The sequence below is a fragment of the Pseudophryne corroboree genome, chromosome 2 (genome assembly GCF_028390025.1).
Source record: "Pseudophryne corroboree isolate aPseCor3 chromosome 2, aPseCor3.hap2, whole genome shotgun sequence".
NCBI lineage: Eukaryota > Metazoa > Chordata > Amphibia > Anura > Myobatrachidae > Pseudophryne > Pseudophryne corroboree.
This window is the reverse complement of record NC_086445.1, coordinates 96,838,902-96,862,745: the sequence shown is the minus strand read 5'-3', so window position 1 is coordinate 96,862,745 and position 23,844 is coordinate 96,838,902. Positions and strand designations below refer to the sequence as shown.

Here is a 23,844-nt window from a genome sequence, read left to right as displayed (position 1 = left end):
TAAAGGCCTTTACTCATTTCTCATTCTTCTAGATCTCTCCTCTGCTTTTGACACAGTTGACCACTCTCTTCTCATACAAACACCACAATCCCTACTGTAGGTCTTCAGGACACGGGCCTTTCTAGTTTGTCCTTCTACCTTTCTAATCACTCTTTCATTGCCGCTTCATTGAATCCACCTCCTTTTCACTACCTCTATCAATTGGAGTACCGCAAGGCTCAGTCTTAGGTCCTCTGCTTTTCTCAATCTATACCTCATCTCATGGCAAACTAATCAGCTATTTTGGATTTCAGTATCATCTGTAGGCAAATGATGCTCAAATCTACCCATCCTCCCCAGATTTGTCACCATCTGTATTGGTCTGTGTCACTGAATGCCTTTCTGATGTTTCATCATAGATGTTACCTCATCACGTCAAACTCAACATTTCCAAAACGGAATGATTTTATTTCCGCCGACCAACTGTAGTTACTAACCTGATATCTCTATTACTGTTAAGAACTTAACAATAAATCCTACCCAACAAGCTCGCTGTATAGGTGTCATCCTTGACTCTGAGATGTCCTTTGTGCCCCATATTCAATCTGTCTCAAAATCACGTTACATGCATCTATAAAACATATCCGAAATATGACCATACCTTACACAAGACACATCAAAAACTCTAATCCATGCTCTCATTATCTTACTCTCTTCTTACTGGTCTTACCAAAAAGAGACTCTCGCCACTACAATCCATTCTGAATGCAGCTGCAAGGTTAATCTTCTTTGCTAGACGTTCAGTCTGCGGAATAGTGAAATAGCATTGCACTGGCCACGTAAGTCGGAGAATGCTGGTTCTCGTGACTAAACATCCTGTTTAATCCACGAGAACCGCCTTTCTCCATCATAACAGTGCTCTGATTTCAATAACATCAGGAGATCTTTCCTGGTGCTATTCAGTCAATGCTGAATTGAATTTACCCCCTTGTGTATCAATGCCTATTTCAGTATAGATTGTACGCTTGTGAGCAGGGCCTTCCTACCTCTATGACTGTCTGTTATTACCCAGTTTTGTTTTATCACTGTCATTTCCAATTGTAAATCTCAACAGAATATACTGCACTATATAAGAAACGGTTAATAAAAATAAGATTTTAAACCTACCGGTAAATCTTTTTCTCCTAGTCCGTAGAGGATGCTGGGGACTCCGTAAGGACCCTGGGGTATAGACGGGCTCCGCAGGAGACATGGGCACTATAAAGAACTTTAGATGGGTGTGCACTGGCTCCTCCCTCTATGCCCCTCCTCCAGACCTCAGTTAGAGAAACTATGCCCAGAGGAGACGGACAGTACGAGGAAAGGATTTTTGTTAATCTAAGGGCAAGATTCATACCAGCCCACACCATCCACACCGTATAACCTGGAATACACGCAACCAGTTAACAGTATGAACAAAACAGTATCAGCCAACGACTGATCTGAACTGTAACATAACCCTTATGTAAGCAACAACTATATACAAGTCATGCAGAAATATGTCCGCACTGGGACGGGCGCCCAGCATCCTCTACGGACTAGGAGAAAAAGATTTACCGGTAGGTTTAAAATCTTATTTTCTCTTACGTCCTAGAGGATGCTGGGGACTCCGTAAGGACCATGGGGATTATACCAAAGCTCCAAAACGGGCGGGAGAGTGAGGATGACTCTGCAGCACCGATTGAGCAAACATGAGGTCCTCCTCAGCCAGGGTATCAAACTTGTAGAATTTTGCAAAAGTGTTTGAACCCGACCAAGTAGCTGCTCGGCAAAGCTGTAAAGCCGAGAAGCCTCGGGCAGCCGCCCAAGAAGAGCCCACCTTACTAGTGGAATGGGCCTTTACTGAATTTGGTAATGGCAATCCAGCCGTAGAATGAGCCTGCTGAATCGTGTTACAGATCCAGCGAGCAATAGTCTGCTTAGAAGCAGGAGCGCCAACCTTGTTGGCTGCATACAGGACAAACAGTGCCTCTGTTTTCCTAATCTGAGCAGTCCTGGCTCCGTAAATTTTTAAGGCCCTGACTACATCAAGGGACTTATGAATAAAACCATATATTTTATTCCAAGGGTAAAGTGCATTTATTCATATAAGTGAACTCACTAACATATAACATACAGTTAAAAAACAGTTAAAAAACAATGAATCTGGACCTGGAGGCAGTGACTGGTTTAAAGTGACTGTGCAATCTGTAAACAATCAATCTCTCACCATGTGGTGGCTCTGCGGTGGGCTAGCTTATGATAAGCAGTTTAGGTCCAGAGCTGAAATAGCCTGGCACCACCGCATTGAGCATGAATCAGCATGTGAGTCATTCCACTGGTATCACCGCTCCTTTGTCCAGTAAATCCTCTGTCCAAATACAATGCGTTTCGGTCAAATAACTATGACCTTTTTCAAGTCTTGGATGGAGGATCTATGCCTGGGTGCTTATTTATACCCCTGTACCTAATTAACATCTCTATCACCTGTTTCTCAAAGCGTCCCGTTCCTTTCCGGCTCATAAACCCGGAAATGACGCGCTGTGCGTTCCAGCGCCAACTGGAAGTGCCGCGCCGTGCGTTCCATTGATTTACCGGAAATGGTATCCCGGCCGCAGCGATCTCATCTATTCCATATGTCCTTAATGTATCCGCTACGCTGGGCTTGTATAACCAATAGGGTGTGCGACACATTATTCTCCCAGTTCCGTATACCAGACTCTTTTGGTTACTCCATCATATCATACATATGCTGATCATTGCAGTGGAGGCCTCGTCCGCCATCTTTATTAGGGGAAAGATCAAATTTTTCCATATTCTTAGTGCAATAGTAAACAAATTTCTTTTTCCAACCGGGAATCCTTCTCATTTCCATAGGTTATATACTTCTTTCAGGAAGAAAACCCTCTCTGACCAAACTTCATGGTACTTTATATTCCCACTAGTCCTTCCCTATTACCCGAGTAGGGTCACTCTTCTTTCAAAACATATTAGACGGAGTTCCCACAAAGGATGTGTGTCAACATATACGTCCCAGAATATTACCATATGAAAGAGAAAGAAAGGAAAAACAATTAAGAATACACACTAAATTTCATCAAAAATGTGGAAATCAGTTATAAAACTCTAATTCAATCTAAAAACCACTTAAGTTCAAAGTCAGCATTGTGGCTATTTGGTTTTAAGGAGTTTAGGTCAAATATCCAACGCATCTCATTTTGCGCAAGGCGTTTTTCAAGATCTCTATTTTTCCAGTTGGGTTTAACTTGTTGTATTCCCAAATATCTGATGATATGTCCCTCAAATTTATTATGCACTTTATTAAAGTGCTCTGAAAATGGGTGACTATCCAGACCCATGCGGATGTTGTACACGTGTTCCGCCATTCTAGTTTTCAAGGGCCTGGATGTCTTTCCCACATATATCTGCCCACACCTGCACTCGAGAAGATATATGATATTTTGTGAGTGACAGGTGATGAAATCCCTGATTTTATATCTCTTACCATTTACTGTAAACTCTGTAGTTTTACGCGGGAGATCTTTTTTAGTGGTTGTCCGACACATCAGACAAGCACCACATCTATGAAAGCCCTGGTTACATGTTCTAACCAGGGAATTTTCGGGTAAACTACTCTTGACCAGCCGGTCCTTCAGGGACTTAGCTTTTTTGTAAATAAACGTAGGTTTATTGGGGATAATTTTCCCAATAACGGGATCATCCTGTAGGATCCTCCAGTTATGTTTGAAGGCCCATTCGTATGGATTCCTACTTGATTCGATGGGGTTTTTTTCCGTTAAAAGTGCCTTTCTGTCTGTACACATCACTTGTTCTTCTGCCTTCCCTAATATGGACTCTGAATACCCCTTTTCTCGAAAGCGATTTCCCATCTCTTTCATTTGTACTTCTAATATTTTAGGATCTGTGCAGTTCCTTTTAAGGCGCTTGTATTGACCCACTGGGATATTTTCCAGCCATTTCTGGTGGTGTTCACTATCTATGTTGATATAGGCATTTGAATCCGTTGGTTTACGGTGAGTTTGTGTACAGATAGAATCACCCTCATACGAATGGGCCTTTGTCACCAAATATGGTGCACATTATAAGAGAATCTAGCGGCTCTTCAAACATAACTGGAGGATCCTACAGGATGATCCAGTTATTGGGAAAATTATCCCCAATAAACCCAAGTTTATTTACAAAAAAGCTAAGTCCCTGAAGGACCGGCTGGTCAAGAGTAGTTTACCCGAAAATTCCCTGGTTAGAACATGTAACCAGGGCTTTCATAGATGTGGTGCTTGTCTGATGTGTCGGACAACCACTAAAAAAGATCTCCCGCGTAAAACTACAGAGTTTACAGTAAATGGTAAGAGATATAAAATCAGGGATTTCATCACCTGTCACTCACAAAATATCATATATCTTCTCGAGTGCAGGTGTGGGCAGATATATGTGGGAAAGACATCCAGGCCCTTGAAAACTAGAATGGCGGAACACGTGTACAACAACCGCATGGGTCTGGATAGTCACCCATTTTCAGAGCACTTTAATAAAGTGCATAATAAATTTGAGGAACATATCATCAGATATTTGGGAATACAACAAGTTAAACCCAACTGGAAAAATAGAGATCTTGAAAAACGCCTTGCGCAAAATGAGATGCGTTGGATATTTGACCTAAACTCCTTAAAACCAAATGGCCACAATGCTGACTTTGAACTTAAGTGGTTTTTAGATTGAATTAGAGTTTTATAACTGATTTCCACATTTTTGATGAAATTTAGTGTGTATTCTTAATTGTTTTTCCTTTCTTTCTCTTTCATATGGTAATATTCTGGGACTTATATGTTGACACACATCCTTTGTGGGAACTCCGTCTAATATGTTTTGAAAGAAGAGTGACCCTACTCGGGTAATAGGGAAGGACTAGTGGGAATATAAAGTACCATGAAGTTTGGTCAGAGAGGGTCTTCTTCCTGAAAGAAGTACCTATGGAAATGAGAAGGATTCCCGGTTGGAAAAAGAAATTAGTTTACTATTGCACTAAGAATATGGAAAAATTTGATCTTTCCCCTAATAAAGATGGCGGACGAGGCCTCCACTGCAATGATCAGCATATGTATGATATGATGGAGTAACCAAAAGAGTCTGGTATACGGAACTGGGAGAATAATGTGTTGCACACCCTATTGGTTATACAAGCCCAGTGTAGCGGATACATTAAGGACATATGGAATAGATGAGATCGCTGCGGCCGGGATACCATTTCCGGTAAATCAATGGAACGCACGACGTGGCACTTCCGGTTGGCGCTGGAACGCACAGCGCATCATTTCCGGGTTTATGAGCCAGAAAGGAACGGGACGCTTTGAGAAACAGGTGATAGAGATGTTAATTAGGTACAGGGGTATAAATAAGCACCCAGGCATAGATCCTCCATCCAAGACTTGAAACAGGTCATAGTTATTTGACCGAAACGCGTTGTATTTGGACAGAGGATTTACTGGACAAAGGAGCGGTGATACCAGTGGAAGGACTCACATGCTGATTCATGCTCAATGCGGTGGTGCCAGGCTATTTCAGCTCTGGACCTAAACTGCTTATCATAAGCTAGCCCACCGCAGAGCCACCACATGGTGAGAGATTGATTGTTTACAGATTGCACAGTCACTTTAAACCAGTCACTGCCTCCAGGTCCAGATTCATTGTTTTTTAACTGTTTTTTAACTGTATGTTATATGTTAGTGAGTTCACTTATATGAATAAATGCACTTTACCCTTGGAATAAAATACATGGTTTTATTCATCTATCCCTCATTGATTTAAGGGATTCATCTTAAAGTTTGAGCGCCAACGCATGCTGCACACTTTTTTGGTATTTGAATTTTAGGGAATTTATGTGTTTTTCCCTCCCTGTGTAGAAGCAAGGCTGCTTAGACTGTTTTCATTGCGCACGTACTGTCGGTGTACACCCCTCATGTGCCATACATCAAGGGACTTGGAATCCTCCAAGTCCCCCATACCCACAGGCACCACAATAGGTTGGTTCATATGAAATAATGACACCACCTTAGGCAAAAATTGAGGACGAGTCCTCAACTCAGCTCTATCCACATGGAAAATGAGATAGGGGCTCTTACGAGACAAGGCCGCCATTTCGGACACCGGCCTTGCAGATGCCAAGGCCAACAACATGACCACCTTCCAAGTGAGAAATTTTAATTCAACTGTTTGAAGAGGCTCAAACCAGTGAGATCTTAGGAACTGTAACACCACGTTAAGGTCCCATGGTGCCACAAAAGGAGGCTGGATGTGTAGCACTCCCTTTACAAAAGTCTGGACTTCTGGGAGAGAAGCTAATTCCTTCAGGAAGAATATAGATAGGGCCGAAATCTGTACCTTAATGGAGCCTAACTTTAGGCCCATATCCACTCCTGTCTGTAAAAAGTGGAGAAAACGGCCCAAGTGGAATTCTTCCGTAGGAGCATTCTTGGCTTCACACCAAGATACATATTTTCTCCAAATACGGTGATAATGGCAGTATGGATGGTGTAATGGTTAGCATTACTGCCTCACAGCACTGAGGTCATGGGTTCGATTCCCACCATGGCCCTAACTGTGCGGAGTTTGTATATTCTCCCCGTACTTGCGTGGGTTTCCTCCGGGTACTCCGGTTTCCTCCCACAATCCAAAAATATACTGGTAGGTTAATTGGCTCCCAACAAAATTAACACTAGCGTGAATGTGTCTGTGTACATGTGGTAGGGAATATAGAATGTAAGCTCCACTGGGGCAGGGACTGATGTGAATGGGCAAATATTCTCTGTACAGCGCTGCGGAATATGTGTGCGCTATATAAATAACTGGTAATAAATAATAAAATAATGTTTCGCCGTCACCTCCTTCCTAGCCTTTGTCAGCTAGGATTCGGTGTTCAACCGCCATGCCGTCAAACGTAACCGCGGTCAGTCTTGGAACACGCAGGGCCCCTGCTGCAACAGGTCCTCCCTGAGAGGAAGAGGCCATGGATCTTCTGTGAGCATCTCCTGAAGATCTGAATACCAGGCCCTTCGAGGCCAATCTGGAACAATGAGTATTGTCTGCACTCTTTTTCGTCTTATGATTCTCAATATTTTTGAGATGAGAGGAAGAGAGAACACATAGACCGACTGAAACACCCATGGTGTCACCAGGGCGTCCACCGCTACTGCCTGAGGTTCCCTTGACCTGGCACAATACCTCCGATGCTTCTTGTTGAGGCGTGACGCCATCATGTCTATTTGGGAAAGTCCCCAAAGACTTGTTATCTCTGCAAAAACTTCTTGATGAAGTCCCCACTCTCCTGGATGGAGATCGTGTCTGCTGAGGAAGCGCTAACAGAGCGCATACGTGATTTTCTGCCAAGCGCAGAATCCTGGTGGCTTCCGCCATTGCCACTCTGCTCCTTGTCGGTTTACATGAGCCACGGCTGTGACGTTGTCTGATTAAATCAGAACCGGTAGGTCGCGAAGAAGATTCTCCGCTTGTCGAAGGCCGTAGTATATGGCCCTTAATTCCAGTATGTTGATGTGTAGACAAGCCTCTTGGCTTGACCATAGTACCTGAAAATTCCATCCCTGTGTGACTGCTCCCCATCCTCGGAGGCTCGCGTCCGTGGTCACCAGAACCCAGTCTTGAATGCCGAACCTGCGACCCTCTAGAAGGTGAGCACTCTGCAGCCACCACAGGAGAGACACCCTGGCCCTGGGGGACACGGTTATTTTCTGATGTATTTGAAGATGGGACCCGGACCACTTGTCCAGAAGGTCCCACTGAAAAGTCCTCGCATGAAACCTGCCGAAGGGGATGGCCTCGTAGGTCGCCACCATTTTCCCCAGTACTCGAGTGCATTGATGTACTGACACTCTCTTCGGTTTTAATAGGTCTCTGACCATGTTCTGGAGTTCCTGGGCTTTTTCCATCTGGAGAAAAACCCTCTTTTGTTCTGTGTCCAGAATCATGCCTAAGAACGACAGCCGAGTCGTAGGAACCAACTGTGACTTTGGTAGATTTAGAATCCAGCCATGCTGTTGCAGCACTCTCAGGGAGAGCGACACGCTTTTCTGCAACTGTTCCTTTGATCTCGCTTTTATCAGGAGATCGTCCAAGTCCGCCATTATCTTGGTGAAAATCCTCGGGGCCGTGGAAAGCCCAAACGGCAACGTCTGAAACTGGTAATGACAGTCCTGTACAGCGAATCTCAGGTATGCCTGATGAGGAGGATATATGGGGAAGTGAAGGTATGCATCCTTTATGTCTAGTGACACCATAAAATCCCCCCTTTCCAGGCTGGAGATAACCGCCCTGAGCGATTCTATCTTGAACTTGAACCTTTTTAAAGTACAGGTTTAGGGATTTTAAATTTAGAATGGGTCTGACCGAGCCATCCGGTTTCGGGACCACAAACAGGGTTGAATAGTACCCCTTTCCCTGTTGAATCAGGGGAACCTTGATAATCACTTGCTGTTGACACAGCTTTTGAATTGCCACTAAAACTATCTCCCTCTCTGGGGGAGAATCTGGTAAAGCCGATTTGAAGAATCGGCAAGGAGGCACGTCTTCGAATTCCAGCTTGTAGCATTGGGACACAATTTCCATCGCCCAAGGATCCACGTCTGACTGAACCCAGACGTGGCCGAAAAGTCGAAGACGTGCCCCCACCGGCGTGGACTCCCTCAGCGGAGCCCCAGCGTCATGCGGTGGATTTAGTAGAGGCCGGATTGGACTTCTGCTCCTGGGAACTAGCCGTAGCAGGCATTCTTTTCCCTCTACCCTTACCTCTGGCGAGGAAGGAAGAGCCCCGACCTCTTCTGGACTTATGCGACCGAAAGGACTGCATTTGATACTGTGGAGTTTTCTTTTGCTGTGGTGGAACATAAGGCAAAAAGGTAGATTTACCCGCGGTAGCTGTGGAAACCAGGTCCGTGAGACCTTCCCCAAATAAAACCTCACCCTTGTAAGGAAAAACTTCCATATGCCTGTTTGAGTCGGCATCACCCGTCCATTGGCGGGTCCACAGTGCTCGCCTAGCAGAAATCGCCATGGCGTTGGCTCTCGAACCTAGCAGCCCAACGTCTCTCTGAGCGTCTCTCATATATAAGACTGCGTCTTTAATGTGACCTAAGGTCAATAAAAAGGTATCCCTATCTAGGGTATCAATATCAGCTGACAAAGTATCTGTCCAAGCTGCCACAGCGCTACAAACCCAAGCCGATGCTATTGCCGGTCTGAGTAAAGCACCCGTATGTGTAGATATTGATTTTAAAGTCATTTCCTGTCTGCGATCAGCAGGATCCTTGAGGGCTGCCATGTCTGGAGACGGTAGCGCCACCTTCTTGGATAAGCGCGTTAAAGCCTTGTCCACCCTGGGCGAGGATTCCCACCGTACCCTGTCCTGTGCAGGGAAAGGATACGCCATAAGAATTCTTTTGGGAATCTGCAGTTTCTGTCTGGAGATTCCCAATCCTTTTCAAATAACGCATTCAGCTCATGAGATGGGGGAAAAGTTACCTCAGGTTTCTTTTCCTTAAACATGTGTACCCTCGTGTCAGGGACAGAGGGGTCATCTGTGATATGCAAAACATCTTTTATTGCAATAATCATATAATGAATGCTTTTGGCCACCCTTGGGTGTAACCTCATATCATCGTAGTCGACACTGGAGTCAGAATCCGTGTCGGTATCAGTGTCTGCTATTTGGGATAGGGGACGTTTTTGAGACCCTGAAGGGCCCTGTGACACCGTCATAGCCATTGATTAACTCCCTGTATTATCCCTGGACTCTGCTTTGTCTAATCTCTTATGTAACAAGGTCACATTTGCATTTAAAACATTTCACATGTCCAACCAATCAGGTGTCGGCGTTGCCAACGGAGACACCACAATCATCTGCTCCACCTCCTCCTTTGATGAGCCTTCCGCTGCAGACATGCCGACACACGCGTACCGACACCCCCACACACACAGGGATATTTATATGGAGACAGATCCCCAATAAGGCCCTTTGGAGAGACAGAGAGAGAGTATGCCAGCACACACCCAGCACCAACTGACACTGGAAATAAAATTCCCCGATAAACAGCGCTTTTATAATAAGATTTTACTCACCTGTAAATCTATTTCTCGTAGTCCGTAGTGGATGCTGGGGACTCCGTAAGGACCATGGGGAATAGCGGCTCCGCAGGAGACTGGGCACAGCTAAGAAAGATTTAGGACTACCTGGTGTGCACTGGCTCCTCCCACTATGACCCTCCTCCAGACCTCAGTTAGGATACTGTGCCCGGAAGAGCTGACACAATAAGGAAGGATTTTGAATCCCGGGTAAGACTCATACCAGCCACACCAATCACACCGTATAACTCGTGATATGATACCCAGTTAACAGTATGAACATAACAGAGCCTCTCAACAGATGGCTCAACAATAACCCTTTTAGTTAATGATAACTATATACAAGTATTGCAGACAGTCCGCACTTGGGACGGGCGCCCAGCATCCACTACGGACTACGAGAAATAGATTTACCGGTGAGTAAAATCTTATTTTCTCTGACGTCCTAGTGGATGCTGGGGACTCCGTAAGGACCATGGGGATTATACCAAAGCTCCCAAACGGGTTAGGAGAGTGCGGATGACTCTGCAGCACCGAATGAGAGAACTCAAGGTCCTCCTCAGCCAGGGTATCAAATTTGTAGAATTTTGCAAACGTGTTTGCCCCTGACCAAGTAGCAGCTCGGCAAAGTTGTAAAGCCGAGACCCCTCGGGCAGCCGCCCAAGAAGAGCCCACTTTCCTCGTGGAATGGGCTTTTACAGATTTAGGGTGCGGCAGTCCAGCCGCAGAATGTGCAAGTTGAATCGTGCTACAGATCCAGCGAGCAATCGTCTGCTTAGAAGCAGGAGCACCCAGCTTGTTGGGTGCATACAGGATAAATAGCGAGTCAGTCTTCCTGACTCCAGCTGTCCTGGAAACATATACTATTCAGGGCCCTGACTACGTCCAGTAACTTGGAATCCTCCAAGTCCCAAGTAGCCGCAGGCACCACAATAGGTTGGTTCACATGAAAAACTGATACCACCTTAGGAAGGAATTGGGAACGAGTACTCAATTTCGCCTTTCCCATATAAAATACAGATAAGGGCTTTTGTCAATTCTGATACACGCCTGGCCGACGCCAAGGCCCACAGAATGACCACTTTCCACGTGAGGTATTATAGCTCCACGGATTTAAGTGGCTCAACCCAATGCGACTTCAGGAAATCCAACACCACTTTGAGATCCCACGGTGCCACTGGAGGCACAAACGGGGGTTGACTATGCAGCCCTCCCTTAACAAAAGTCTGAACTTCAGGCAGTGAAGCCAGTTCCATTTTGGTAGAAAATCGATAGAGCCGAAATCTGGACCTTAATGGAACCCAATTGTAGGCCCATAGTCACCTCTGACTGTAGGAAGTGCAGAAATCGACCTAGCTGAAATTTCTCCTTTGGGGCCTTCCTGGCCTCACAGTACGCAACATATTTTCGCCATATGCGGTGATAATGGTTAGCGTTCACTTCTTTCCTAGCTTTAAATAGCGTAGGGATAACTTCCTCCGGAATTCCCTTTTCCTTCAGGATCCGGCGTTCAACCGCCATGCCGTCCAACGCAGCCGCGGTACGTCTTGGAACAGACAGGCCCCCTGCTGCAGCAGGTCCTGTCTGAGCGGCAGAGGCCATGGGTCCTCTGAGATCATTTCTTGGAGTTCTGGTTACCAAGCTCTTCTTGGCCCACCCGGAACAATGAGTATAGTTCTTACTCCCCTCCTTCTTATTATTCTCATTACCCTGGGTAAGAGAGGCAGAGAAGGGAACACATACACCGACTGGTACACCCACGGTGTTACCAGAGCGTCCACAGCTATCGCCTGAGGGTCCTTGACCTGGCGCAATATCTTTGTAACTTTTAGTTGAGGCGGGACGCCATCATGTCCACCTGTGGCCTTTCCCAACGGTGTACAATCATTTGGAAGACTTCTGGATGAAGTCCCCACTCTCCCGGGTGGAGGTCGTGTCTTCTGAGAAAGTCTGCTTCTCAGTTGTCCACTCCGGGAATGAACACTGCTGACAGTGCTAACACATGATTTTCCGCCCATCGGAGAATCCTTGTGGCTTCTGCCATCGCCATCCTGCTTCTTGTGCCGCCCTGTCGGTTACATGAGTGACCGCCGTGATGTTGTCTGACTGGATCAGCACCGGCCAGTGTTGAAGCAGGGGTCTAGCCTGACTTAGGGCATTGTAAATGGCCCTTAGTTCCAGAATATTTATGTGTAGGGAAGTCTCCTGACTTTTCCATAGCCTTGGAAGTTTCTTCCCTGTGTGACTGCCCCCCAGCCTCGAAGGCTGGCATCCGTGGTCACCAGGACCCAGTCCTGTATGCCGAATCTGCGGCCCCCTAGAAGATGAGCACTCTGCAGCCACCACAACAGTGACACCCTGGCCCTTGGAGACAGGGTTATCCGCCGATGCATCTGAAGATGCGACCCGGACCACATGTCCAACAGATCCCACTGGAAAATCCTTGTATGGGACCTGGCAAATGGAATTTCTTCGTAAGAAGCTACCATCCTTCCCAGGGCTCGCGTGCATTGATGCACCGACACCTGTATACGTATTAGGAGGTCTCTGTCTAGAGACGACAACTCCTTGGACTTCTCCTCCGGGAGAAACCCTTTTTATCCTGTTCTGTGTCCAGAACCATACTCAGGAACAGTAGACGCGTTGTAGGAACCAGCTGCGACTTTGGATATTCAGAATCCAGCCGTGCTGTTGTAGCACTTCCCGAGATAGTGCTACTCCGCCGAACAACTGCTCCCTGGACCTCGCCTTTATAAGGAGATCGTCCAAGTACGGGATAATTATTTCGGCCATTACCTTGGTAAATACCTCGGTGCCGGGGACAGACCAACGGCAACGTCTGGAATTGGTAATGACAATCCTGTACCACAATTTTGAGGTACTCCTGGTGAAGAGGGTAAATAGGGACATGCAGGTAAGCATCCTTGATGTCCAGTGATACCATGAAATTCTCCAGGCTTGCAATAAACGCCCTGAGCGATTCGATTTCGAATTTGAACCTTCGTATATAAGTGTTCAAGGCTTTCAATTTTAGAATGGGTCTCACCGAACCGTCTGGTTTCGGTACCACAACATTTTGGAATAGTAACCCCGGCCTTGTTGAAGGAGGGGTACCTTGATTTCACCTGCTGGAGGTGCAGTTTTTGAATTGCCGCCAGTACTACCTTTCTCCGAGGGCAGCAGGCAAGGCTGAGGTGAGGTAACGGCGAGGGGGAGTCGCCTCGAACTCCAGCCTGTATCCCTGTGATACTATTTGCAGAACCTAGGGATCCACCTATGGGCAAACCCACTGGTCCCTGAAGTTCCCGAGACGCGCCCCTACCGCACCTGTCTCCACCTGTGGAGCCCCAACGTCAAGCGGTGGACTCAGAGGAAGCGGGGGAAGATTTTTGATCCTGGGAACTGGCTGCTGGTGCAGCTTTTTCCTTCTTCCCTTGTCTCTGTGCAGAAAGGAAGCGCCTTTGACCCGCTTGCTTTTCTGAAGCCGAAAGGACTGTACCTGAAAATACGGTGCTTTCTTAGGCTGTGAGGAAACCTGAGGTAAAAAAAAAATTTCTTCCCAGCTGTTGCTGTGGATACGAGGTCCCAGAGACCATCCCCAAACAATTCCTCACCCTTATAAGGCAGAATCTCCATGTGCCTTTTATAGGCAGCATCACCTGTCCACTGCCGGGTTTCTAATACCCTCCTGGCAGAATGGACATTGCATTTATTCTGGATGCCAGCCGTCAAATATCCCTCTGTGCATCCTTTATATATAAGACGACGTCTTTAATATGCTCTATGTTAGCAAACTATTATCCCTGTCTTAGAGTATTAATATTATCTGACAGGTTATCAGACCACGCTGCAGCAGCACTATTTATGCTGAGGCAATTGCAGGTCTCAGTATATAACCTGAGTGTGTATATACAGACTTCAGGATAGCCTCCTGTTTTTTATCAGCAGGCTCCTTCAAGGTGGCCGTATCCTAAGACGGCAGTGCCACCTTTTTTGACAAACGTGTGAGCGCCTTATCCACCCTAAGGGATATCTCCCAACGTGACCTATCCTCTGGCGGGAAAGGGTACGCCATCAGTAACTTTTTAGAAATTACCAGTTTCTTATTGGGGGAACCCACGCTACTTTACACACTTCATTCATTCATCTGATGGGGGAACAAAACACTGGCTGCTTTTTCTCCCCAAAAATAAAACCCCTTTTATGTGGTACTTGGGTTCATGTCAGAAATGCGTAACACATTTTTCATTGCCGAGATCATGTAACGGATGTTCCTAGTGGATTGTGTATATGTCTCAACCTCGTCGACACTGGAGTCAGACTCCGTGTCGACATCTGTGTCTGCCATCTGAGGTAACGGGCGCTTTTTTGAGCCCCTGATGGCCTTTGAGACGCCTGGGCAGGCGCGGGCTGAGAAGCCGGCTGTCCCACAGCTGTTTTACGTCATCCAGCCTTGTAAGGAGTTGACATTGTCGGTTAATACCTTCCACCTATCCATCCACTCTGGTGTCGGCCCCACAGGGGACGACATCCCATTTATCGGCCTCTGCTCCACCTCCACGTAACCTTCCTCATCCCACATGTCGACACAGCCGTACCGACACACAGCACACACACAGGGAATGCTCTGACTGAGGACAGGACCCCACAAAGTCCTTTGGGGAGACAGAGAGAGAGTATGCCAGCACACACCAGAGCGCTATATAATGCAGGGATTAACACTATAACTGAGTGAATTTTCCCCCAATAGCTGCTTGTATAAACAATATTGCGCCTAAATTTAGTGCCCCCCCTCTCTTTTTAACCCTTTGAGCCTGAAAACTACAGGGGAGAGCCTGGGGAGCTGTCTTCCAGCTGCACTGTGAAGAGAAAATGGCGCCAGTGTGCTGAGGGAGATAGCTCCGCCCCTTTTTCGCTGACTTTTCTACCGCTTTTTTGTGGATTCTGGCAGGGGTATTTATCACATATATAGCCTCTGGGGCTATATATTGTGATATATTTGCCAGCCAAGGTGTTTTTATTGCTGCTCAGGGCGCCCCCCCCCAGCGCCCTGCACCCTCAGTGACCGGAGTGTGAAGTGTGTATGAGGAGCAATGGCGCACAGCTGCAGTGCTGTGCGCTACCTTGGTGAAGACTGATGTGTTCTGCCGCCGATTTTCCGGACTCTTCTTGCTTCTGGCTCTGTAAGGGGGCCGGCAACGCGGCTCTGGGACCGAACATCAATGGCCGGTTCCATGCGGTCGAACCCTCTGGAGCTAATGGTGTCCAGTAGCCTAAGAAGCCCAAGCTACCACCAGTTAGGTAGGTTCGCTTCTTCTCCCCTTAGTCCTACGCTGCAGTGAGTCTGTTGCCAGCAGATCTCCCTGTAAAATAAAAAACCTAAAATATACTTTCTCTCTAGGAGCTCAGGAGAGCCCCTAGTGTGCATCCAGCTCAGCCGGGCACAGGATTCTAACTGAGGTCTGGAGGAGGGTCATAGTGGGAGGAGCCAGTGCACACCAGGTAGTCCTAAATCTTTCTTAGCTGTGCCCAGTCTCCTGCGGAGCCGCTATTCCCCATGGTCCTTACGGAGTCCCCAGCATCCACTAGGACGTCAGAGAAATAATTATATGTATATATCTATACACTCACTGCGCCTTACAAGTGCCCCCCCTCCCCTCTTTTTTGCCCTGTGTCACCATGTTCAGCAGGGGAGAGTCCGGGGAGCCAGCTTCTCTGCAGTGTGCTGTGGAGAAAATGGCGCTGGTTAATGCTGTGGGATCAAGCTCCGCCCCCTCAGTGGCACGCTTCGGTCCCGCTCAATTTTTTTTATACTGGTGGGGGTTATAATATATATTGCCTCCTCAGCTTACATATGCCACCCCTGCGCCCTGCACCCATCCGTGTCTGTAGTGTGTGTGTGTGGGAGCAATGGCGCGCAGCGTTACCTCAGAGAAGATCTGAAGTCTTCTGCCACCTTTGAAGTCTTCTTTCTTCTTATACTCACCCAGTTTCTATCTTCTGGCTTGTGAGGAGGACGGCGGCGCGGCTCTGGGACGAACGGCGAGGGTGAGACCTGCGTTCCGACCCTCTGGAGCTAATGGTGTCCAGTAGCCTAAGAAGCAGAGCCTATCATTTAAGTAGGTCTGCTTCTCTCTCCTCAGTCCCACGATGCAGGGAGCCTGTTGCCAGCAGTGCTCCCTGAAAATAAAAAACCTAACAAAATTATTTTTCAGAGAAACTCAGGAGAACTCCCCTGTAATGCACCCAGTCTCCTCTGGGCACAGGATCTAACCGAGGTCTGGAGGAGGGGCATAGAGGGAGGAGCCAGTGCACACCCATCTAAAGTTCTTTATAGTGCCCATGTCTCCTGCGGAGCCTTTCTATACCCCATGGTCCTTACGGAGTTCCCAGCATCCTCTAGGACGTAAGAGAAATAATAAATAATTATAATTTAAAACATGCTGAGAAATTTAGAGCTGCAAATGTGTGTGTCCTAGCTTCATTGTAAACTTCGTTCTAAAAACAAGTTGGTCAGTATTTGTTCACTACACTAAGGCATGAGTTCAATTCCCACCAAAGCCCAATAAGTGTGGAGTTTATATGTCCTCCTTGTGTTTGCATATTCTCTATAAAAGTGCTTTAGAATGTGTGTGCGCTATAAAGGTTACTGTTAATAAATCATACACTTAAAAGCAGACAGTATATTCGCTGCATGCAAATGCATGTATTTGCACACTTTGCATTGAAACCAGGGCCCGATTCAGACCCGATCGCTGTTGTGCGAATTTGCACAGCGGACGATTATCGAATGACTGCGCATACACCGCAATGCTCAGGCGCAATACCAAACAGATACAGAATGGTGCAAAAATTTGGATCGCTAGGCGTACGCAAGGTGATTGACAGGAAGCGGACGTTTGTGGGTGGTAACTGCCCGTTTTCTGGGAGTGTCGGTAAAAACGCAGGCATTCCCAAGCATTTTCAGGGAGGGTGTGTGACGTCAGCTCCGGCCCCGATCAGCCTGTGTGTATCGCACTGTAGGAGTAAGTCCCGGGCTACGCACAGGCTGCACAGACTGGAAAAATCATTAGATGGTGAGTGAGTTGCGAACGTATTTGCAGCAGTCTGCTACATGGCGAAGTTTTCACACGGCGTACACATACATTCGCACACTTGCACGGGGATGGTTTTCACTCCCCCTGGGAGGCGGCTATCTGATCGCAGCCCTCTGCAAATTTGCAGCACAGTGCTCAAGTCTGAATTAGGCCCATGGTTTGTTCCAGGAGTAAATCTGGAAAAACTGTTCGATAAACCTTTTACCTATAAGGAAATTAAGGAACAGTAAAGTAGAGTAAACTAATCCTCATACACTACTTAGATGTAAATGAGCTAGCTTGCACATTAAATTTAAAAAAAGGTTATGTCTTGATAATTTCAAGGAAATGAAGGCAGGTACCATTGCCATAAACACAGCGACAGTTACAGTACTTTGGCTGGTGTAACTAATAGTCATTTAGAAGCCTTGGGTCTAGTATGGCCTCTGGTAAGTAGTAACTTCAATACCTGCATCCTCATATCTTCTGCTTCGGCTCTAGAACTGGCTGCGTGCAGGCAGCGAGCACACTGCAATCCGGCATTACACTAGAGCTCATGCACACACCTTATTAGAGTTCAAGAAAATATTAATAGCACTTGTGTAAAGGTTACAGGAGCAGCCCTGTGAAATCTAATAGCCATAGCAGTTGCCAAATCATCCAATATAGCAAAACATTTAAACAAGCAATTAATTTAATTCTCACGGTTCCGTTACCTGCAATTCACAAACTTTCCTAGCGGCTCCAAATTTCTCACCCACAAAAATGCCTTGAAAACGAGTCAATATATAAGTAAAACAAGAAGAAAAGCTAAGCACAAAAGGAATGAAAGTAAATAGGGGGTAGGGGGATTGGGATCCTCCATACATTCCGAATTTCCAATTCCTTTTTAGCACAGCCTACACATTACTCTTCATTACAGGTCCAAACGCCTGCTACAGTGGATTTGTGTGTGAGAGTAGGCTGAGCGTTCTTTCCACTATATGGGTAGCACTTACGTCCCAGTACTGGGAATACAAACCTTGGAAAGTGGTGGAATAGTGCCTTTGGCACAAGGTAGTGCTCTCCATACACATATGACTGAAAATGTCAGGGAATTAAAATTTTCACCAAAAGAGTCTATGCTGCAAATGAATGACCAAAACTAAATAATACTCAGCATCACACTGCACAGAGAGGCATTGGAGAGCATGGTGATATTCACAGTGGAGCAATCAGACTCCTCAGTATTGGGTTAAGGGGTTGCAATACTCCATTCTAATGAACCAAGCACAGAAACCTACCTGTTTGCTTAGCAAAGTTCGTTGAAAGAGTCGAAGGAAAGCAGCCAAACTAAAGCGGTACATGTTATTAATTTTGGATAAGTCACAGATAATGAAGTACATCTTGCTGGCACTTTCTGCAAGGGGGAGATAGGCATTCCGCTCCTATGGATATAGAAAGACATATTAAAAAGAGGAATCACATGTTGTGCTTCTACTGCCATCTAATGGACAAATAACCTAACAACATGAAAATACCTTGTGGTAAAGTAATTACAGTAGATGGAGAACAAGGCTACTAGAATGCTGATATACAGTACTCACCCTGGATGTTTATTAAAGAGAACAATAGTAATACACAAGAAGTAACAAACACTTTGCATAACCCCAGCTTCGATAAGATTAAAGACTTGATTCCAACCTGGATCACAAGTTTAGAGATGTAAGTCCACACCATCCCTTGCTCCACCTTACCAGAACTGCTGGGATACCCATAATCAGGAATGATGACGTACAGGGGGATATTAGGCCCTCACCGTGGATGATCAAAGCAGCAGTAGGCTACAAGCACAGCCCTATGATAACTGTATCTTGCTGACATTCAAAGTCCCACCACAAATAGTGATCTTGGTGGGATCATGGTCTGATCTGATGAAGCAATTCAGCACAGCAGACATGTTTCTGCTTGAGGACCACTCAAACATTGAGCCTTTGAGTGTAGAGGGCTTATATCATGATAAACCCAAACACTTTACAGAAGGTGTCCCAGGGGAGAATGGGATAGACATCCATCAGTTAGGTAAGGATGGTACAAAGTGACTTCTAGCTTGTCAAAAACGTTGACCCAAAGTTGCAGTTAGCCTTTAACATCTCGTGGGCATAAATAAGTGTGGATCATGGTATACGCTTTACTGCATCTTCTTTTCTGAGTCCTGATCCATCTTTTCTGACTGCTGAACAGAGGACAGATGAAAGTGCACATCCAGCATACTGACCTCTCTGGAGATAACCGGGAACAGAGCACACTACTTAAAAATGATGAATCAGAGCATGGAGGAAAGGCAGATAAAAGCTGCCAGTGGGGACAAGCACTACGCCCGTAAAGCCAATTGCATCCATTTCAGCGACGATGTGCATGATATATAAGTGTCATCTAATGTAAGGCTGCAGGAGTTTACAAATCGGTATACAGAATATATCACAGCAGCAATTCTTCCTAAACTATAATAAAGCAGACTTTTGAATTTTGGCTCACATCTGCCCCCTCAGATCACCTATTAGGCATCACAATGATACATGATTCCATTAAAGAGTAACGATCTTGGCCAGTGACAATCAAATAAGGAGACACTAAGGGGGGTATGCAATTACCTCTGTAATTTTCGCCCAGGGGTTTCGCCCTATGCAATAGCAGGGCTGAATTCTCGCCTAAGCGAAAAATGTAGCAGGAGCAGAAAACACGTGGATTGGCGAATTCACGTGTTTTCCGTTGAAAACGCGGGCCGATTTTGAGGCATTTTTCGCCAATGCCTTTTCACTTAAAATACAAGGTGAAAAGGAATTGGCGAAAACGCCTTCAAAACGGTCGAAAACTGTCCTAATTGAATACGCAGTGGAGCAAATTCTTTAACTCACAAATGAACTGAGCTAATTGCATGCCCCCCAAAATGTGCAATAAAGGTTGCTGTACCGGTCTATTCGAAATGAAGCAGTGTAGATGAAAAATAAACGCACATCTATTCAGATCCTTATTAACATGAGCGTAAGCAGTGTTTCCACTTCCACGTTTTTCCACAGCGTATAGGGAAAACGGATAATGTTAAGCAACAGCTGGGAATTTATTAAGCCCTGAAAAATGTTTGGTCGCTAAAAACGGGACTTTATCACAGTTTTATGTGTGTGTGTGGGGTGGGGGGAGGTCAATCCAATCCACTAAGAGTCCTTTTTAGCACCTGACAAATTACCTCTTTTCGGGCAAGAACACAGAATCACTGACAAGTTCACAAGACTACAGATGTGGCCTCTTATATTGCCGCAACACAGCGCTGCCTCCCGTAGCTGCCAGCTCCCCCATTCATAGTGTATGGGTAGCGAGAGCGTGCGTATGCATGCTCCCCACTATCATACGCTATTTTGTCACGCGCAGCTCACTATGCACTATGTGTTTTTGCTGCTGCGATCTCAAAAACAGGGTGATTATTAGGGATTTTTTTTTTTCAGGACCTCATCAAGTCCTGATACAAAATCCCTGATAAATGCGGACATTGGGCCTAACTGGATAGCCCCAGGGGATCAATAAGCCCACGGAAAATTACAGCGGGCAACTGAATTCCCTCCCATAGTGTTTCGTTTTGGGATTATTATTTTTTTCCTGGTCACAGGGACATTTGATTCTTGAAATGCTTTTAAAATGGGATACAATTACCTATTCAGAATTTAGTTTTCTGTAGTTAGTTTTGTTGGCTCTTCTGTTATGTACTTATTACAGGAGTCTAAATACAAACTTTGGTAGGAATTTTGCAGGGAATTAGACAAGGAAAAAAACAGGTAGAGATGCCAGGAAATGTATGTGAAAGTGGAAACACTGGACGTAACCCTTCTGTACATAAAGCAGCTATACGAGATGACGGAGCAATAAGGGGGATACCTGGTCCAGAGAGATCTGCAGCCTGTGCGACTCGCTGAGAGATTCCTGTATGAGAGCGCTGCTTGCTTTAGTCTGATTCAATGAGTTAATCAGTTCTTTGTTGTCAAGTATGTTTCCATGCGATGTGGCCAGTGTCTGGTAATAAAGACAAAAAGCAGGACTTCAGATTTCTGTTATACACATCAGAGATCAGGGTTTTACATCTCACAGTTCTATTCATTTATTAATCAAGTTTTAATGTGTGTAAGGAAAAAGCATTCTCCATTCCATCCAGATGCCAGAAATACTTCAGAGCGGACAATAAACTAGAATGCATGCAGGGTATAAAAGGGAATGCTGAGTGCAGTGAGGAAATGCGACCTTGCTGCCTCTACGTGCTGCCATCTCTTATGTAATCTGTGCATTCTTACTTGGGAATCGGAGATTTCTATGCAAGTCTTCATCCCCCCTTGTCCAAGCAGTTAGCATATTCCAAAAGATACACTGGGACATGGACAGACCAAGATCAGCCCACACATACACCCTTCAGTGCCAGGAGATCAGCATCAGCTCATATCAGATTTGGCTGAACATATCACAGGGATACAGATGGTACTAATGTACCAGGCCTGGGCTCAGGGGGGGGGCCTGCACCGTGCCGATGATCCCGTCTGCTTATTCAGCAGATGTATGCCAGAACAGGATGTACTACAGAATGGGGCACAGGAGCTGCATACCCAGTGCCACCCTCATAGGAAGCTGGTGGATGATGCAGCAAAGATACCACCACCTACTACGTTCTGTCAGCTCATCCTAACACGAAGAAGTTACCACTCTGCCGACATCTCTACCTAAGTGTGCCTCTGACACCTCCTCTCCCAAAGTGTGCCTCTGCTCCCATCCATCTCCAACTAACCACCTACCTTGTATGTGCCTCTCACACCTCCTCTCCCAAAGTGTGCCTCTGCTCCCATCCATCTCCAACTAACCACCTACCTTGTATGTGCCTCTCACACCTCCTCTCCCAAAGTGTGCCTCTGCTCCCATCCATCTCCAACTAACCACCTACCTTGTATGTGCCTCTCACACCTCCTCTCCCAAAGTGTGCCCATGCTCCCATCCATCTCCAACTAACCACCTACCTTGTATGTGCCTCTCACACCTCCTCTCCCAAAGTGTGCCTCTGCTCCCATCCATCTCCAACTGTGCCTCTGATCACCCAACTTGTATGTGCCTCTGACACATCCTCTCCCAAAGTGTACCTCTGCTCCCATCCCAAATCTAAGTGTGCCTCTGACCCTCCCTCCGATGTGTTTCTGACACCACCTCTCCATGTATTCCTTTGACCAGCTTTCCCCTTTTGTTACTCAGCCCCACCACCCCTTTCCTACCCCCCCCCCCCCCTCCCCGTCTCTGACCCTGCCACAGTCCTCACCATGTTGGTATTGTGCTTGCTCGCATCGGGGGGCTTCAAAGTGTGTTCTTACTCTGGGTGCCAGGGCTCCATGCTATACCTCTGGGTCCACCAGTTTGGATGTCTGGGGGTGGGGTGGTGGGAGGGGGGTCTTGTATGTTTAACCTGTACTGGGCCCCACAATTTCTTATGGCAGCCATGACTGTATAACTCTTGCACCTTGTGTAAGGTCGCATGTCACTGAATTGAATACTTAACCTGAAAATCTAACGGTCACATGAAGCTTCTGTTGTACTGTACCAGCAGCAAAACAGGTACACTTCGTAGTAGATGCTCATTAAAGGGTCTGATTCTGTGTTGAATGGATCTTGTGCACAGACGCAAATAGCAAGGTTTTGCATAAAGCGCAAGCAGAGATGTGACTGTATGCATTGTGGCGCATCTCAGGCCTATTCCAAATCATACATTACTCAGATGGATCTATCTGTCCATGGAATTAGGCCTTTTGTGGCTGCAATTGGGTGGCAACAATGTGATTGCACGGAACCACTCTCCTAACTTGCAGACGTGCCATGGGCGTGTACCTTAAGCTCCGTGTGACAGGGGAGGGAAACCAGTCCCTGAAAGATCTCTTACATCTGCCATCGGGCTGGTGTATGTGGCAATAATAATGATAATTGCAGCGGCTGGCGTAAAATCAATGGGCTGCACAGGGGGACCCCTTGCAGGCACACAAACACCTGCATCAGCCCTATGGATTCTCGTATTAGGGTAATAAATCTGGCTTGTACTGCTGCCCACTACTACAGCCACTGTCCTAAATATGGGACGAAATTCAGGTAAACTGCTGAAAGTTACCACTGTACTAAATGACTTGTCTGATAGAGATTCTGGATAACAGGTTCCATATCAAGAAAGCTCAGAACACTACAAAAAACATCTCAGTAATGCTGCTAGGTGATGCCATTCATACAGACATGGACAACTAGTGCCTTCAACTAAAATCAATGTGAGGAGCGCTGCTGCCCAAAGCATATTAGAGAAATAGGGGGTGGGACCGCAGCGGGGAAGAGAGGGTGTCAAAAAGAGGGATCGTGGAACAGCAGAACGGGAGCGGGGCTGATCATAGATGAGGTGGGGTCAAGAATGTGTGTGTTGGGGAGACGGGCAGAGATTGGGGTGGAAGGAAGGTTATAATGGATGTTGAGAAAGATAATAATGAGATAATTGATTGAGAAAGTTATTTAAAAAATAAAATATACAAAACAAATTAAAACATATTTTTTTCCACTATTAAATCAAATGTAAAATCCAACTAAG

The 23,844-nt window shown here is 46.2% G+C and overlaps 1 protein-coding gene across 3 annotated transcripts in view; it reads right to left on the bottom strand.

Moving 5' to 3' along the window:
- The window catches only part of DYNC2H1 (dynein cytoplasmic 2 heavy chain 1), a 1,021,614-nt gene that overhangs the window by 518,690 nt on the left and 479,080 nt on the right, over positions 1-23,844 (bottom strand). For all 3 annotated transcript variants that reach the window (XM_063951545.1, XM_063951543.1, XM_063951544.1), the window contains 2 exons: positions 21,132-21,266; positions 18,506-18,649 (listed from right to left, as the gene is read on the bottom strand). In XM_063951545.1, coding sequence (XP_063807615.1) covers positions 18,506-18,649; positions 21,132-21,266 — 279 coding nt within the window. The remainder of the gene's footprint in view (positions 1-18,505; positions 18,650-21,131; positions 21,267-23,844) is intronic.